General features: G+C 40.4%; 2 protein-coding genes across 5 annotated transcripts; both read left to right on the top strand.

The window, feature by feature from the left end:
* Positions 1 to 924: 924 nt before the first annotated feature.
* Positions 925 to 11,468, top strand: ltb4r2a (leukotriene B4 receptor 2a). Of its 4 annotated transcripts, none has more exons than XM_037758223.1 (6): positions 926 to 1,685; positions 7,016 to 7,256; positions 7,841 to 8,383; positions 8,786 to 8,989; positions 9,165 to 9,205; positions 10,428 to 11,468. In XM_037758223.1, exons 3-6 carry the CDS (start codon positions 7,850 to 7,852, stop codon positions 10,741 to 10,743), a joined length of 1,095 nt encoding a protein of 364 aa, XP_037614151.1. In that variant the 5' UTR covers positions 926 to 1,685; positions 7,016 to 7,256; positions 7,841 to 7,849; the 3' UTR covers positions 10,744 to 11,468. The 4 variants fall into 4 exon arrangements, with proteins under 4 accessions (XP_037614153.1, XP_037614151.1, XP_037614149.1 ...); XM_037758221.1 differs by having other exon boundaries at positions 7,013 to 7,256; XM_037758225.1 differs by lacking the exon at positions 7,016 to 7,256 and having other exon boundaries at positions 925 to 1,685.
* A 66-nt stretch (positions 11,469 to 11,534) lies between these two features.
* On the top strand, positions 11,535 to 17,615 carry ltb4r (leukotriene B4 receptor). The gene is made up of 4 exons (XM_037758218.1): positions 11,535 to 13,075; positions 14,389 to 14,923; positions 15,604 to 15,874; positions 16,905 to 17,615. The coding sequence occupies exons 2-4, from the start codon at positions 14,433 to 14,435 to the stop codon at positions 17,274 to 17,276; spliced, it is 1,134 nt and encodes a 377-aa protein (XP_037614146.1). The 5' UTR covers positions 11,535 to 13,075; positions 14,389 to 14,432; the 3' UTR covers positions 17,277 to 17,615.
* The last annotated feature ends 438 nt before the right edge of the window (positions 17,616 to 18,053 follow it).

Here is an 18,053-nt window from a genome sequence, read left to right as displayed (position 1 = left end):
TTAGATCAGGAACTTTTTTTTTGTTTCACCACAGTTCGTAAAATACAGATTAAGAATTGTGTATTAATGTTAAAATGTTTAAAGGGTTAGATCACCCCAATCACATGTCAAGGACCCCTAAACGGACACAAATTAGACCCCCATTTAATAAGATTTTCTCCCAGGGCCCCCCAACAATCATGCGATTAATCGCGATTAAATATTTTAACCGTTTGACAGCCCTAATATTAGATAATGGTGTGCTTCCAACTTTGTGACAACAGTTTAGGAAATGCCCTTTCCTATTTCACTGTGACATTTCCAAAAATCGGGCAACTCTGGCTTTATCACCCAGCATGGTGGTTGTCCTCACTGATGCTCTTAGGGCTGAATGTGAACAAATCCTTGTTGTCTGGTTCAGAAATCTTGAGGAAAGTCTTGATACAAGATTATAACTGCAGAGTCATGCCCATGGTTTATGCTCAGCAATCACATATAGGTGTAGCTACGGTACACGGTACCGGCACTTCTTCATTTTACTCCTTGGCATACCGTCACTCCTCACAAGTTGCCGGTACTCTTCTCTGCCCTCTCAGGTTCTCTGTGAAATTTGTAATGGCTATTCATAACAACGCAGCACCAGCGTTTTTTCGTCGCGCCTCATAAGCAGTATGAACATATACGTTGAGAACGACGCTGCTGTAATTTATTTATTAATACAATGTTCACGTCCTTTTTGCAAAATAATTCGTGAACTGTTCTTCAGAACTTTTTTTCTTTGCGGACAAATATAATTAATGAAACATTATTTAAAAGTTTTCTGAATCTGCTCTTATAGGGCAAACATTTCCAGAAGGATTAAATGTTCAGATGAAGGCCATGATAAATAACAAAATAATAATTTAACTGACTGCAGACACTGCTCCTAAAACCTGAATGATACCCGACTACAGCCTACAATTAACACTTTAACTATCAACACTAAACACGCCACCTTAACCCTATAATGTTCCAGCTGGAATATTATTGGAGTATCATGGCCTAATATAGAAGATGCATAGCCCAAGTATAATAATATAACAATGATACCCCAACTGATTAGGATTGACACAGTATAACATGCTTAAAGAAATAATGAATAAATAGGAATAAGTCGCAAGAGGTTAGATACAAACGCCAACATGTGAATTAGAGAGTACTGGCACTTATTTTCCACTTCAAGCACTGGGTGTAATATTTGGGTGTCCACATATTTCTGCCACTTAGAGTAGATATCTAACGTATTAACTACCACTTTGATACACTCAGGGTGAATAGAATTTCGTTTATGGATATAAAGCAGTGACCTGCATGACTAGATACCATTAGTGAAAAATGGACCAACCCTTTAAGGCGACGCTACACAGATGGAATTCCTCGGTCGACATGTGAGGATGTTGACAGACTGCCAGGGCAGAGACAGGCCAGGTAATGGGGACACACCTTCCCACATGTTCCAGCAAGCATGACAAATCAATCACAGAGAGAGAAAGAGAGAGAGAGAGAGAGAGAGAGAGAGAGAGAGAGAGTGGGTGGGGGGAAAATGCTCGGAGAGGAAAGGTTAAAAAGAAAAGGAAGAAAACACAACTTTAACATCAGATTCAGACTCCTTTTCCATCCCTTGGCGTCTTCTTTCCTCTGTTGGGATTTACAGTCGATGACTTGAGGTGAGCGTCTCATTTTCTCTGCCTGTCATTCATGAGTCTGCGTTGGTTTCTGTCAGCAACAACACTGCGGTTACAACTGCCAACAAAACATGGCAATCAACCGTAGTTACTGCAACCGTTTTAGGAGAAACTTGTTTTTTTGGGGGGATTTACAGGAGTTCTGTTTTTGCTATTTGTTGCTGTGTATCTGTGAGATTCTACACTTCATGTGGTCTTGTGACATTATTGTCAGGTTCATCTGACAGCTGTGATTTGTTCACATATGAACAATGTATGTATGGTTTACTTTGTAGGCAGAAGGTATGTGTGTGAGTCACACAAGACACACAAACACACCTTTTGAGTCAGGTTTTATAATCTGGGATGTGGTGACTAAAGGGAGCTCTGTTTGTACAAAATGATAGTAAAAACTAAAACATAGAGGAAGAAAGCAAAGCAATTGTAAGAAAACAAAAGGGTTACAAGAGGAGCGGAAACAGAAAAGACCAACTATGGTTGGTATAGTGTCTCATTTTGGGGCCATTGCACAATATGACGCAGTTTCACTGGCTGCTGCTGCTGCTTTGATGCCACTGTCAATGTGGTTTGACCGGCTTTCTGTAAACACTGCCATGTGGTTACATCTCTTTGTCACTCTCTACTTCTCAAACTGAGAAAATGCTTTTATCTAACAATATTTAATTTGAAAATTCTTGCAAGTGCATCTGCAGTAGAAGAATATAACTAAAAATGATTACATCATTAGCATAAGAAATGAGACAAGAAGATAAGATAAGATAATCTTTTATCTATATTGGCAGAATTACAGCAGCAAAGGCGACAGAGCAAACCACAAGATCAGTCAGTAAAAAATAAATAAATAAATAAATATATATATATATATAATAGTAAGTAAACAAAGATATAATAAATAAGCAAACAATAAAATATAAAATATATGAAATATAATAGTAGACAGACTGAATAAATGGCTGGGTGCACATATGAAATGTTGATATATTTTGAAGAAAAATATAAATCTTTACTTATGTATTGCTGACAATGTCTATATTTATTTAATCTTTTAGTATAAAAAGGCCACATATAGTATTTAGCTTTTTTAGTCGCCACAATTATTATCATGACTACAGGATTGTTTTATTTTATTTGTTTTATAGCAATTTTTTATTCACTAATTTATCTATTTATTAGCTTTCCTTATCAAATTGTATGTTATTTTATTTCTCTCTAAAAACACATCTGTGCTGTAATTTTAAATAGTGTGTTATTCAGTGCAAAACCAAACAGCAAAACAAAAACAAAAACTCAAAACACAACAGACTATGTGCCAAATAGTTAAAAGAATTAATAATTAATTAATTGATTAATTAATTTCATAAAAAAAACACCATTTTCTAAAGCAATAAGAGACAGTTCCTAAGGTCCCACCCCCTTAAATGTGATACAAATGATACCAAGAGCAGTACTTGAGGTAAATGTCTCCAATACTCAACAAATATCTGGTTGTCAAGTCGCAATCATTCCACCTCTTCTGTGTTTGTACCTGTGATATCACCTAGCGTGCACTTGCTTACCCCTACAGTCAACTACACACTGATTTGCATAGCAATGATCCATGATTACTGCACAAGTTCCAAAGAAATATCAAACAGTTTCGGTCAGCAGACGTGGGTGTGAATATGTGATTATATACACAGTACTACTGACAATGAATAGTTTGAGTGTGAGCCTTTGGGGTGTGCTCTTGAACTAATAGTCAAGATATGTCGAGCAAGTGACGACATGTTACTTCAGAAAACGTTTTTCCAGTGACATGAAACAGCTACATGTTTCCAAGGGGATAAATACAATATCTGTTGAATGAACTGTAAAATGGATCTCAAGTAATTGACTGCTGAGGGCTAAATCAGATTACAAATATTGTCCAGAAACCCTCACAGATACTGCATTTGGCATAAAAAATATGCTCAAGTCATAACATGGCAAACTCAAGCCCAACAGGCAACAACAGCTGTCAGTGTGTCAGTGTGCTGACTTGACTATCACTTGCCCCAAACTGCATGTGATTATCATAAACTGGGCATGTCTGTAAAGGGGAGAACCTATTTTCATTCACATGTCTTGAGGTCAGAGGTCAAGGGACCCCTTTAAAAATGTTGAATTTAGTGTAAATTTAGTGTAAATTTGGAGCGTTATTTAACCTCCTTCGTGGAAGCTTGTAGGACATGGTTGGTACCAATTGATTCCTTGAGTTTTGTAGTTTAATATGATGCCAATAACATCACATATCACTTTAAAACTGAGCTCTACAACCTTCAAAAGATCTATTGCGTTAATGCGTTAAAGAAATTGAATTGGTGGCGTTCAAACAAATTTAACGCATTATTATCGCGTTAACTTTGACAGCCCTAATAGATATATATCGAGCATATATTTTAAAGTGCTGTTAGTTTATAAATCTCTTAAAGGACAAGCCTGGTGATATTTTATATTTTTTGAATTGCTTATTAACAAATCCTATAAAAAGACTGCAACCAACAACGTGTTAGTCCTGTTGGTCTGTTGCACTCATCCCCAAGCCCACTTAAATCTGTTAAAGCCGGGTACACACTACATGAGAATCAAGCCGATTTTGGGAGATTAAATTATTAAGCATGTTCAGTATTTACGATCGAATATCCCGTTGAGTGTGGGGAACCCCGAGGACAGCTGATGACTCAGTCACGTGGGAAAGAACAACAGCCAATTGAGAACCAAGCTGACTCACGAAGAAGGGACAACCACCAGCATCATAGCGGCCGCAGCTAATGCACGAGCTAATGAAAAACGTGAAGTAGTAGTAAGATGGAGCTCAGAAATGGAGGACCAACTTGTTAATTTGTGGCAACAACACAAGTGTTTATTTATCGTGTCTCAGTGATTTCATACTTTTTTTTCTTTTACTTTGTGAATTTTCAGTACAAAGTCATGCAAAAACTAACATCGCTGTCGTCCGCTGTTTTTGTTTACACTAAAGTCATATTTTGATCACAAGAGATTTTGCAAGATTTCCTTTGTTTTTTTTTTAGTGTGGACTCTGGAATCTGTTAGTGTGTGGTGTTTTGTCTAACTTTTAAATTTAACATAACATGTCGTCTTGTGTTGGGTCTCTCACATTTTCAAAATCTGTTAATATTTGAAAAATCTTTTCGTGTGGGCCAGCCTGAAAGTGATAACTCTTTAAAAATGTCTCACATATACAAGCTTTCATTTCTAAATAATGCCAGCTAATTTCCTCAAACAGCTGGGTAATGTAGTTTTTAGGAAGCTTTACTCAAACAGGAGTAAAAAGTTAATTTGTTGGGGACTATTTTTTAGCCGTGGATGGATACACATTTGTTGCGGTAGTCAGCACATAGAGTAGCAGGACAGTGTTTTATGGGATTCACTCAAAATAAACAACAGTGTACGTGTTCATGCTGAAGGAACATGTCGTCCAGTGCATCCGTGTGGCTCATTGATGTGTTGTAATAGTGTTTTTGACAACAATGGAGTTCTATGGCTCAGAGGAATAAGATATATCAGACCTTAGGATCAATTCAACGTCGTTTTAGTGTTTTCAGGGGATTTGCTGAATAATTAAAAAAATATAGAATATGACCTGATACATCCTTTAAAGATTTACACTGGCTTCCAGTTTGGTAAAGGATTGATTATATAATACTGCTGACCATTTATAAACAATTTGAATATATGTCTGATACGCTTGAAAAATATAAACCTAGGTTTCTTGGATCTTAAGGAAGCAGTCAGCTAGTGGTACCTGAGTCAGAGACAAATATGATGAAGTTGCATTAACAGTAGCTAATATGCTCCTTACTGAGATGCTCCACTCGTGTCTGGTCTCGTTGTTCAGGAATTAAGAATCTCCGTTAAAACCTGTTACACTTGCGCCACACTCCCACGCTTTCCTGCAGAAATACATACTTGAGGTGTCAAACTGAGAGCTGGGCCAGATACAACATGGAGTAGGATTCAGAGGTGAGGCTCTCTATTACTCTGGAAGTCTGACTAATTAAATTTGTTAAAGTACATTTTGTTATTTTGCAGGTCGGTGCCAGGAAATGCTCCCACATTCTTGTTACTTGTTTGAGAAACTTCCCTGAAAACACTGTCCCATATCGATTCATGAAGTTATTATAACTAAGGTACAGGATCAAGACCACGCTTCTCTTCCTCGCTAATTCAGTCACCTGTAACTTGTTAATTCGATTTGGCCAAAACAGCACACACTACCAGATTCCATTCACGAACAACAAGAGTCACAACTAAAAAACTTAAATCTCGCAAAATATCTCGCGATCAAACGTGACTTTAGTGTAGGCAGGAAGAATGTCAGTTTTTGCACTACTTTGTAGTGAAAATTCACAAAGCATGGGTGGATGAAGTCATGGAGACACGTTAAATAAACACTTGTGTTGTTGCCACGAATCAACAAGTTGGTCCTCCATTTCTGAGGTCCATCTTACTACTTTATGCTTCGCATTTTGCATTATTCATTATCCATTCAGTCAGCTTGGTTCTCAATTGGCTATCGTTCTTTCCACACGTGACTGTGTCATCGGCTGTCCTCGGGGTTCCCCACACACAACAGAAATATCAGATCATAAATATTGAACATGTTTAATATTTACGATTTGAGATCGATTGAATCCATTGAATCCATTAAAAAAAACACTCCAATAAGTAACAAGTATGACCGCATACATTGTCAAATAAATAGTTGCGCCTCCTCTGATGTAAAATGCACCATTCCTACTTATAAATTAAGGCGGAATGCAGTTTATTCTGACTGCCCCTAAAACAAAAACGCTTGCAGCATTCATGCAATTCCAACTAGACTGCTGAAAAAACTAAGCAGTAACATAAAACCGCCAGTGGAAAAGAGAAATTATTAAAAAAAAGATGACAGTCCACGACTATAACAACTTTCTATTACCTGCTTTGCGCAAGCCATGAAATATTGGATTGTGACACAAAAATAAGATGGAATTATTAAATTAAAAAGCACTTTTAAGACCAAAATCTGAAGCTTGTAATGGGAATACTCCTTTCAGACTTCCGAGCAGATCGAGGGATGTAAAAAACACTCTTAACGTACCTCATACTGCAGGAATATCCGGAAAGATAATCTTTAGAACCATTAAAACATCGGGGCTTTGCTGACAATTGTCAAGAGACCAAAAATTGGCTGGATTCTCGTGTAGTGTACCTGGCATAACCCTCTTCTCTCCCATTTGTCTCAGTTCTCACATCCCTAACCCCCAAACATTCTTCTCCTCTCTCAGCAGGGCACCACGGTGGCTCAGCGGTCGGCACCGTTGCCTCACAACAAGGAAGTCGTGGATTTGTATCGAGTTCATCGAGGCGTTCCCCCACTCTGAGTCTTGACCTTCAGGTTCCAGACGCTCCAGCCATCTCACGACCCCGTTCGGCCTCGTTCGGCCCCATGTGATCGACCCCTGTTCTTCCTCGACTCCATCATCCCACCGTATACGACCCAGACCAACCTTCGGCTCCCGTTCAACCCCGGTAACTGGCCCCTTTTCATTCCTCTTCTCGACCCCCATCATCTCACCGAACATGACTCTCACCCAGTCATCCCACCAAACTCGACCCTCATCTGATCTTTCCCGCATCCTCCAGTCATTCCAATAAAGCTACTGTTGTACTGTACTAATGGTGTGGTCTTTGCTAGGGAATTCATTATAAAAAGCAGACTTTTGAAGATTGCTTTGTTAGCATTTGTATTGTTTGTTAAGGGACTGTTTGTAACTTTTTACACGTATAAATCTACCGGGTCGCGCTCGCATATGCGCACTCGCGTGTGGCCGGAGTCTCCTCTCCGCTGCCTGCTTGCCTTCACTCACACACCACGTGCGTTCTCGCTGTCTCGCTCCACCTCTACACGTGCATGCGCGCTCACTCCACACTGCAGAAGAGTTAGTTTAGCTCTGAGAATATCTAGTGAATGTACAGTGGATGTTTGTGCAGAAATAAATGCTGCAGCTCCTCCAGACCAACAGACGTTTTCCGTGTCTTGTGAAGTGAAAGGTAGAAATAAATGTACTGAGTTAAACTTTAAAAAATATTCACCAATGTTCTCTCTTTGGCAGGTGACAAAAATGGCCAACAGCACCATATCCCCTGTTTCAATTAATGACAGCGTTGTGGGTTCCACAGTCAGCACCTCTATAGGCGCCACCATCCTGAGCCTCGTCTTTCTCTTGGGCTTCCCCGGCAACCTCTTCATCATCTGGAGCGTCCTGGCTCGTGCCAGGAAGCATTCCGTCACCACCCTCCTCATCCTCAACCTCGCCGTCGCCGACGGCTCTCTGATGGCTCTCACCCCGTTCTTCATCATCTACCTGGTTTGGAAGAAGTGGGTGTTTGGGAACGTGATGTGTAAGATCATCTTCTACCTGTGTCTGGCGAACATGTACGCATCCATCTACCTCATCATGCTCATGAGCGTCTACAGAATGGTGGCGGTGCTGTGGCCGCGGCGCGTCACTCTTTTCACCGGCCGGAAGGCTGTGTTACGGGTGCTGGCGGTGGTGTGGGTCCTGGTGATGGTCGCCTCTGTTCCTGCGATGATCTTCAGAAAGGTGGCAGAAAAGAACAACACGTGCGAATCATTCCACACCGAAGGAAAATATGTGAGTGAATAAAAACCTGATTATCTTCATACTATCAATAACAATTAAGCACCATTCACCAAGGCTGTACATTCCTCTAAATGTGTTGGTTGAATAATAAATAGGTATAAAATGTTTTCATAATGCTTCAGGATCTGCAGCAAAATGAGTCACATGAGTCAGACTCATTACCACTTTACCGCAGTGATTAACTTCAGCATGTTGCTTTAGCGTCACCTAAGGGTGAAGCAATATAACATTTTGTGGGCTCATATGTATTTCATCATCAAACACTGGTTGACATTGTCCAGTGTGTTCAAACTTAGTAAAACTAGTAAACTAGTGAAACAGAAAATGCCTACGCATAAAAGTAAAGAATGTTAGAATATTAAATTCTATTTCTTCATCTTATCTTCCATGCAGGAGGCGGTCCTCCAGTATACGCTGGAGCTCGTGTTGGGTTTTTTAATTCCCTACAGTGTCATTTTAGTCAGCTACATCTGCATCTTACGGCGACTCCGACAGACCAAGTTCCGCCGGCGCATTCGTAGCGAGAAGCTCATCCTTGCCATCGTGTTGACCTTCTGTCTCTTCTGGTTGCCCTACCACCTCATCAACATGGTGCAAGTATGTCATACATCCTGTTTTTACGAGTAACACATTCTTCCAAGCATTATGGATACAGTGAAGAGCATTTAAATGTATTCAGCATGCATCCAGGTTTTAATATTATTTATAAAATAGATGCTGATCGTTAAAGTTTTCACTGTTATTAACAAAGCAATTCTTTTATTGTCCTCAGGTTACATGGGATTTGTATCCAAAGGGTCCTATAAAAAACAAGTAAGTGGCAACATTTGCGTGCACCTTATTTTGTATAGCTAATATTAAAATACAAAACACAAAACAATCATCAGTGTTATTACACGGCTTTGCTGAATACTCAATTCTGATCGGTCAATCACGGCGTTCCACGGTCTGTTATTTTTTTTTATAGCAGACCGTTGCTATGTATAACAGACCGTTGCTATGGGTTCAGTTCTGATGTCGGACTCTGGCGGACCGTTTTTTATGTCAAATTATTGATTTCTTAAGTAAGTAGTCGTGGAATAAGCGGGATAATGTACAGCTAGCAGGTCATTGTTGTGAAATAAACACCTTCAGGGTGATGCATCGCTGCATCGCCCTGTTGGGGTTTATTTTACAACAATGACCCGCTAGCTGTACATTATCCATTACTTATCCACACGTTGCAGTTAATTGAATGCCCGCACCGTCTTATACAGGCGCTAAAGGGTACCTTGTGCGTTGGTATCACACGCCAAGGGGGCGTGACAAAGTGTCGGTAATTTACGCCTTGAGAATGAGAAGGTGCTGTGTTGTCACAGTTTAAATGGTTTACAGTTGGGAGTACTTTTAGAACAGCTATTCTCAACCACTGGGTCTTAGAGCACCATCTAGTGGAGGTACTACTTAATGGTTAAATAAAAAAAAAAAATTGGTAATTTACAAAGGTAGTTATTTTTAAATCTGAATGTGCTCAGGAATTTACATAAATAAAAAGCATCAAATTAAAATGCATAATTTCAACTACCAGTTAAATGCCAATCATGACACATCATCAGGTAGAGACAAATGTGTGAAAAACAGATGCAGTGACACAAAATGGATGGGTTTTTGAAATGAAAAAGTGATGTGGGAGACAACCTTGCGCCAGTGAAAGGCCATTAAAAACTCCTGATGAGGAAATACAACCGTGAAAACATTTTTGAGTCAAATTGAGCCGTTTAATGCATCACTGGCAATGCAACATTTTGGAAAATGTTATTTTCTTACCGAGAGTTCCAAATGAAGATTAATAGAGGTAGAAACCACTAGCCTGACTTACTTGTCATAGAATATTTGTACACTGTGGTATTCTTACTTTTACTTAAGTAAAATATCTGAGTACTTCTATACATTATGCATATTCTGTGACCCTTTTAATGTACATTCTGATAAAAAAAAAAAAAAAGTCAGTCATTTGTCTCTAATGAAATGCTCTCCTCACTTCTCCACCCTCCAGGCTGAATTCAATATGGCACAATTGCCGAGCTATCACCTCCGCCATCGCCTTCATCAGCAGCTGTGCCAACCCGGTGCTCTACTTCTTCGCAGGAAAGTCCTACATCCGGCGAGAAGGGCTGGCGTTCATGGCCCGCTTGTTCGAGGGCACGGGGCTGGACTCGGCCACCAGGAAGAGCCGACAGAACAGCCAGAACAGCCGCGACAAAGACAAAGAGGCGGATGCCGTCATGCTAAAGGACAAAGATCGAGACTCCGTTACCAACTCGAACTCTAATACCAAACCGGTGAAGAATGGCAAGACTGAGCAGGCTTGAAGCTGGTGTTGTTCCTCTGGAGGGTCAAATTAATCAGGGCTCATCGTGCACAGCTGGTTCCTGCCGATCAAGAAAACATTCAGCAGCTGCTGCATAACGTCAATCCTCTTTCCAAATGAGACAAACTTTGAAAGGGATGTCACTGGACATACTGATCCTGGAACAGCCCGATGCATCCTTAAAATGAGATTGCTGTGTTTGAGTCGTTGGGTAAAACACAACTGTATATTACTCTGCTCTGGACTATTTTATAAGGAAGAACTGTGGAGTATAATCCAGGGCCAGTTAATGCCTTATGTTTACTGTACATTGTTACTGTAATGTCAACATTTTTCTGTGCTATTTTGTTCAAGGAATGTTTTATTCGTCCAAATCATTGACTGTATATAAAGACAGACGGCGTGTCTCCACTTCCTCCCACTTTACAAAAAGTGAAGTTAAAATATTTGGGATTCGGGAGCTGCCATCTTAAGATTTTGAAGTCATTTGGAGCCAGAGTCTGCCGCAGTAGTGATTGGGAAGACTGGAGCCGCGGTATTGAGGTCCCGCCCACACACACACCCGAGCCAATCACGGGCTGAGGACGGCCGCAGCTTATCAGCGAGAGAGACTCACAGTTGCCAATCATGACACACCCCTTTTTATAGCATCAAATAACTAATTAAAAGCAAATTTATCAGAAAAAAAACCCCACTGATAAACATACATCAGTGTACTCAGAACTACCTAAAATGACAGAAACCGTCTTTGGGAAAAATGTATTTAATGTGTACTTTGACTTTTTATTCTGGCCCATGTCCTATCCACTAACATGGAGGGGGCGTGCTTTATGACCTATACTGCAGCCAGCCACCAGGGGGCAATCAAAATGTTTTGGCCTCACTTTTGTGGAGCTGTCATGTCGTCCATCTTTACGGTCAAAATGCCTGACGGAAGCACCGAAATGTCAAAATAAATTGAAACAGGGAAAATTGTTATACCTCAGTGACGAGTGCACATTGAGAGCTCAGGTTTGACGGAGTGGCACTTGATTTTGTTTTTGTAATATTCGCACTAATGTGTTCGCTTTGCGTGCTTCTCTCTTACATCTGTTTGTTTTAAAGCTGTATGAATTGATTTTCTTGGCCACTTGGGGGGCAGTGGAAAAAGCTGTAAACACAACATTGACATTTAATCACCTTATAAAGTTGATATGGTGAACGCTTTAGTAGTCAGTTTACACGTCCAGCAGACACAGAGCATCATTAGGATTCATTTGGAGCCGTGTTTCTGGCCACTTCATGAATAAAAGTCTCTCCTTTTAGCTCTGTTTTGGTCTCCTGAGAAAAATCAACCCAATCTCACGGGAAGGCGTATAAATAGCACAACATTACAAGGACATTCTGTGTGTCATGAGAATGCATTTTTGCCTTTTCGCACGTCATTTGTATGCCTCTTTTGTGTGTCATTTTTTATGCCACGCAACAAAACTACGGTAACGGCCGCAGTTTGGTTGAGGCAACAAAATCCCTTAGTATGAGATAATAAAATTATAAGATGTACGGAAACAACGTAACAGAAGCACGGAAAACACGTCACTAAAACAACACGCCACTAACGTCACTAACATAACTTAAAAATAACTCAACACTTTGGGACATTAACACCGGTCTCCTGGTTGAAAGTCCTGTGTTTGTTGGACCCATCCACATCACCTACTCACCCACCTGCCATAAGCAGTCATTACAACTTTGTGATGCAGTTTGGGTTATGTCGAAAGTGAAATATGCTGTAAATCAGATGATGTCTTGTGCAAGAGAGCAGACACTGAAGATGACTGGCTCATGTATCAACAAGATCCTGACAGTTTACTGGAATATTCACCCCCTCACATATTCACCCTGATTATGATCTTTTGTGCTGTTCATTCCTGCTCTTCCCTTAAAAATTATGTTACACAACATTTTGTGGCTCTACATGTCATCCGCATTTTCTCTTCCATAATGAGGTGTGTGCCAATCAGCTGTAGCGTATTGTTGCTGCTCTACACACGGCAGCAGGTGCATCAACATTTTTCCATAAAGCTGTACCAGTATCATTCCACTGATCAGCAATAATAGAATAAAATGTCGAAACCCAGCGAGCTCAAGCTGACTTCCTCTTCCTCTCACAACAAGCCTCTTACGCAATATATGTACTTTTTGTTTTTTTTAATCTCCAAACGCAGTCTTCAAAGTAAAGAGAGAAGCCCAGGAGTTAACAGTCGATCACGCAAGGTGTAAAATAGATGGGAATTGGTTAACTTTTGGAGTGGATTTACCGTTGTGGCCTTAAAAAAGATCAGCAGTTGAAGGTCAGTATGGAAATTAAATTTATTAAACTATTCTATGAGTAAAACTTTCCTAATTTTCAAAATACATTTTCCACTGGAGATCATATAGTTTGACAAAAATATTCATATTTTTCTTTATTTTTTTATAACAAAACCAAATAATAGTCATAATAATTCTAGTAATAATAGTAATTATACATTTTGTCACACAAGTATAAGAGAAGGAACTGAAATCTCAGTAGTAGGTTATATAAAATGTCAAAATGAAAGTCCGAAAAAACAAAATTTATATTTAATATACTCATGGCTTTTTGTTAATTATCTTTTTTGTTTTGTAACACAAAGGCTGCAGCTTTCTGTAGAACATGAGTGCTTAGAGACTAGAAGAGCTTGATGAAAGTTTTAATTTGAAAAAAAGAAAGGAAAGGTTTTCAGTGATCCTCTATTATTTATTATGTGGTACAAAACAGAACTGTTACACAAGTTCTAATTACTAGCCACATTCAATCGACATATATTGTGCTCCTTCACAAGCTAGAACCTAAAGAACAGTGTGTAGGATTTACTGATATCTATTAGCAGAAATAGAATAATATATTCACAACTATGTTTTCATTAGTGTATAATCACCTGAAACTATGAATCGTTGTGTTTTCGTTAGCTTAGAATGAGTCCTTCATATCTACATAGGGCACGGGTCCTCTTTACGGAGTCCGCCATGTTTCTACAGTAGCCTAGAACACACGAACGAACCAAACACTGTCTCTAGAGAGTCTGCATTTTTGACATTACCTGAAGGCCACTGTAGTTCTCCGACATGCTTGGAAAGAGAGTTGTGAGTATCCAGTTGGTTGCAATCTGCAACCTCACTACGAGATGGCTCTAAATCCTACACACTGCTCCTTTCAAATAAAGAAATTTCATCAGCTTTCCCCTCCTTCTTGGACTTATTTAGCCAAACAAATGGCAAAAAAAAGAACAAATATATGCACTAAATGCAAGAAAATTAAATATAATCAGTCTTTCACCACATGAAAATGCAATATTAGCCTACTTGCTTCACAATAGTCTTATACAATAAATGTTACCACATCGTTATCAGATAGTAAGACACTAAAAGTGAGACAGTATCAAACCCTACCAATTCTAAAGAGGCAGTTCATGACCTCTCTTTTGCTTGCCTGATGATTACTGGCCACAACGTTCCAGAAATGACGTGCAGAGATACAATAACAAAGATGAGAAAAAAATTATATTGTGCAATATTTGGCGGCATTGACACACATTCACTTAACACAACATATCCTGTTTCCTGCCTGTTTGTCCGTTATAAGGTTGTGTCAGTTTGAAGCTAAACTCAGATTCTTCAGAGGCTTTCATGATGGCATCCAATATCACCAACACCACCATCTCCCAGCAGTCCTCCTCTGGCTCCATTCCCATCAGCGCCCAGGTCGGCATAGCCATCCTGACGCTGGCGTTCGTGCTGGGCTTCCCGGGGAATCTGTTTGTGATTTGGTCGGTGTTCTGTCGTGTGAAGAAGCGCTCAGTGACTTGTTTGTTAGTGCTGAATCTGGCTCTGGCGGACGCTTCCGTGCTGCTCAGCGCCCCTTTTTTCCTGCGCTACCTGGCTGGAGGCCGGGGCTGGGAGTTTGGCTCGGCAGCATGCAAGCTGGTGCATTACCTGTCGAATGTGAACATGTACGTGTCCATTTACCTCATCTGCCTGATGAGCATGGACCGCTGGATGGCCGTAACGAGGCCTTTTCTGACCCAGAGAATGAGAACCAAGCGCTCCCTGCTGGCTTTCCTGCTGGGGGTCTGGGTGTTAGCGTTCATCCTGGCAGTGCCGATGCCTTTCTACCGCAGGTGAGACTAAAATTTCCTCTATTAAGTTGAGTTTTTCATGGCTGTTGCACTGATGAAGGGAACTACAGTCAAATCAATTGATATATGTGATATGATATATGTCAAAAAAAGTGAAGAAAAAGTTTTCTGCAATCCCTTTCTAAAAGCAAAAACCCTGCACAATTGTTGGTTCTCTGTGTTAAAGGTGTCATTTCTAGTATTAACTTGGGTGTCCTTTGGAGAAATTGAGTGACAGTTCAGAACTTTATAGATCCTAGATTATAAAGATATGGCATATCTTATCAGCAAGTGAGAAAATAAAAATACTTGCCCTCTTGTCTGAATTTCTAGTTTGTTTCATAACTAAATTAAATGTAATCGGAAAGGAGAAGAACGCACAAAAAATAAGATATCATATGAACCGCTGTATGAGGAAACGTTGGGTTGCCTAATAGTTTTGTCACTAATGAACTTCCATACCTGTAGCTGAATTGTTGGTAAAACTATTTAAGAAGCTCTGTCTTTCAATTGTCACATATTTTAGTATATGCTAAGAAAAATGTTGATATATCTGTTATAAGTTAGTGGTAATAAATTCATTAATAATTATATTTTGTTACAGACCTGACAGTCTCTAGTCGCTATATCTAGTGTCACATTAACTTTCTGTTTGTGTATTTCTTCCTCCTCCTCTCTGACAGTAATCTGAAAAAGACGAACAATGCCACTGTCAGCTATTGCGTACCGTACCACTGGGGCAGCGTGGGTCACAAGGTCTTCCAGTACCTGTTTGAGACCATCATGGGCTGCCTGGTGCCGTTCTCCCTCATCAACACCTGTTACACAACCGTCATCTGCCGCCTGCAAAGCGCCAAGTTCCAGCGCAAAGGACAAGGCAGCCGCCTCATCTTGATGATCATCATTGCCTTTGCAATATTCTGGCTGCCCTATTTCATCGTCAACATCATAGAGGTGATTTTATTAAGCTTTTTGTTGAAGGGTCAGAGTTTGAATTGTATAGGCTAGAAATGGCTACTGATTCCATTAGATGCTAAAAACGTGTAAGTATTCAGACAGGTATGTGATGTTTCCCCCATGATTTTTGAGGTAAAATGCTCCCATAACAGGACATTAAAAGGTTATTGGGATTATTTTATGGTTAACAGCTCACAATGCATCTTGACCCAGAACAGTTATAACAGGTAACATTAGAGACACATTACTGTCTTTAAATCCACCAAACACCCTGTTATAATGGCCGTTTCAGACAGTGTGACCACCACATTGTCGTGATTGATAAACAGATGGGTCGGCGATAACCTTCAACCATCGTTTATCATCATCAGTCAACCAAACTACTGACGTTTTAGTAAAATGTTGAAAAAAATGCGACGCGATGCACTTTAAATATACATTTTCCGTTTAAAATGTTCCATCATTTCAGTGCTGCTTACTTTGACATATCATTTATGATTTATGATAATCACATTGGGCTCGAGTTTGCCATGTTGTGATTTGAGCACATTTGATGTGTGATAAGAGCGTTAAATACTTGAGAAATCTCCCTTTAAGGTACCTTTAAGGTTTTGAACAGGTAAAAATTGTGTGATTAATTGGTGATTAATTGCGATTAACTATGGATAAGCATGCGATTAATCTCGGTTAAACATTTGATTGATCGATTGACAGCCCTACTAACAACAAATACTGTTCTCATTCACTATTTAATGGTGTAGATATCATGATGCAATGAAACGCAACACTTCCTGCACAGATATTTCAACTTAAATGACTCACAGTGACTCTAAGGGCATAATTCCTCCCTTTCCTCATAGCTTCTACTGCGAAACGGCTGCAGGAAATGTTGAATTTCATGGACAGTGAGAAAGAACAGTAATCCTACTAAGAGAAAAAAACTCAGAGCTGCAGAGTGATGAGTATGACTTGGCTTTTACTGTTTCCTCCCTTCCTCTAACCTCCCTCCCCATTCTCCTTCCTCCAGGTGGTCGGTCTGTTGACGGGCAGTGAGTCAGTGACCAAGGCGGCCCTTACAGCCCGTCCAAATGTCACGGCCTTCGCTTACTTCAGCAGCGCCGTCAACCCCATTCTCTACGTGTTCGCCGGCAGCTCCCACATCCGCCAGGCCGGCTTCAGCTTCATGGGCAAGCTCTTCGAAGCCACCAACTCGGAGAGCAGGAGCACCTCTGTCTTCAGCCGCAGCGGGTCTTCACCGGATGAGACCTCTGTCCTGCGCATTCTGTCGACCAAACTGGGGAGGCCCTTTAAAAGCAAGGACAGAAGCAGCAGTGTGGCGGGCCAAGAAGTCGACGAGCCTGAACTCAAGACTCTGGCCAGTGTCGAGCAGATCAATTAAGCTATGCTCCAAACACAAGCTGTTTTCCTTGGACTACTTTTACTTTATCAATTGATTAGACACAGACTGTGTTGACTTGTAATTTGCATTATTGAGCTTTTACTTACATTACTTTTATATTTGGAAATATTTCGACAACTATTGGATGGATTTCTATAAAAAATTGGTATAAAAAGTGTGGCCTCTGAGTGTCCTCTAGGGTTCCCGTCCAGTAGAGAAAACGTGATGAAGTGCCCTCTAGGGTTCCCGTCCAGTAGAGAAAACGTGATGAAGTGCCCTCAAGGGTTCCCGTCCAGTCCAGTAGAGAAAACGTGATGAAGTGCCCTCTAGGGTTCCCGTCCAGTAGAGAAAATGTGATGAAGTGCCCTCTAGGGTTCCCGTCCAGTAGAGAAAACGTGATGAAGTGCCCTCTAGGGTTCCCGTCCAGTAGAGAAAACGTGATGAAGTGCCCTCAAGGGTTCCCGTCCAGTCCAGTAGAGAAAACGTGATGAAGTGCCCTCTAGGGTTCCCGTCCAGTAGAGAAAATGTGATGAAGTGCCCTCTAGGGTTCCCGTCCAGTAGAGAAAATGTGATGAAGTGCCCTCTAGGGTTCCCGTCCAGTAGAGAAAACGTGATGAAGTGCCCTCTGGGGTTCCCGTCCAGTAGAGAAAACGTGATGACCGTCCAGTAGAGAAAACATGATAAGGTGCCCTCTAGGGTGCCCTTCCAGTAGAGAAAACGTGATATGAATGTGTGTGATATTGATATATATGGTCCTATATGATTTTGCCACCATTG

This window comes from Sebastes umbrosus, chromosome 22 (genome assembly GCF_015220745.1).
Source record: "Sebastes umbrosus isolate fSebUmb1 chromosome 22, fSebUmb1.pri, whole genome shotgun sequence".
Lineage (NCBI taxonomy): Eukaryota > Metazoa > Chordata > Actinopteri > Perciformes > Sebastidae > Sebastes > Sebastes umbrosus.
This window is presented reverse-complemented; position numbering and strand designations above follow the sequence as displayed.

Excerpts from the sequence above, each read along its gene's own strand:
- ltb4r2a (XM_037758225.1), top strand. The coding sequence starts at position 7,850 with ATGGCCAACAGCACCATATCCCCTGTTTCAATTAATGACAGCGTTGTG. Across the intron at positions 8,384-8,785 it reads TCCACACCGAAGGAAAATAT|GAGGCGGTCCTCCAGTATAC; the intron begins GTGAGTGAATAA and ends TCTTCCATGCAG. Across the intron at positions 8,990-9,164 it reads ACCTCATCAACATGGTGCAA|GTTACATGGGATTTGTATCC; the intron begins GTATGTCATACA and ends TATTGTCCTCAG.
- ltb4r (XM_037758218.1), top strand. The coding sequence starts at position 14,433 with ATGATGGCATCCAATATCACCAACACCACCATCTCCCAGCAGTCCTCC. Across the intron at positions 14,924-15,603 it reads CCGATGCCTTTCTACCGCAG|TAATCTGAAAAAGACGAACA; the intron begins GTGAGACTAAAA and ends CCTCTCTGACAG. Across the intron at positions 15,875-16,904 it reads TCATCGTCAACATCATAGAG|GTGGTCGGTCTGTTGACGGG; the intron begins GTGATTTTATTA and ends TCCTTCCTCCAG.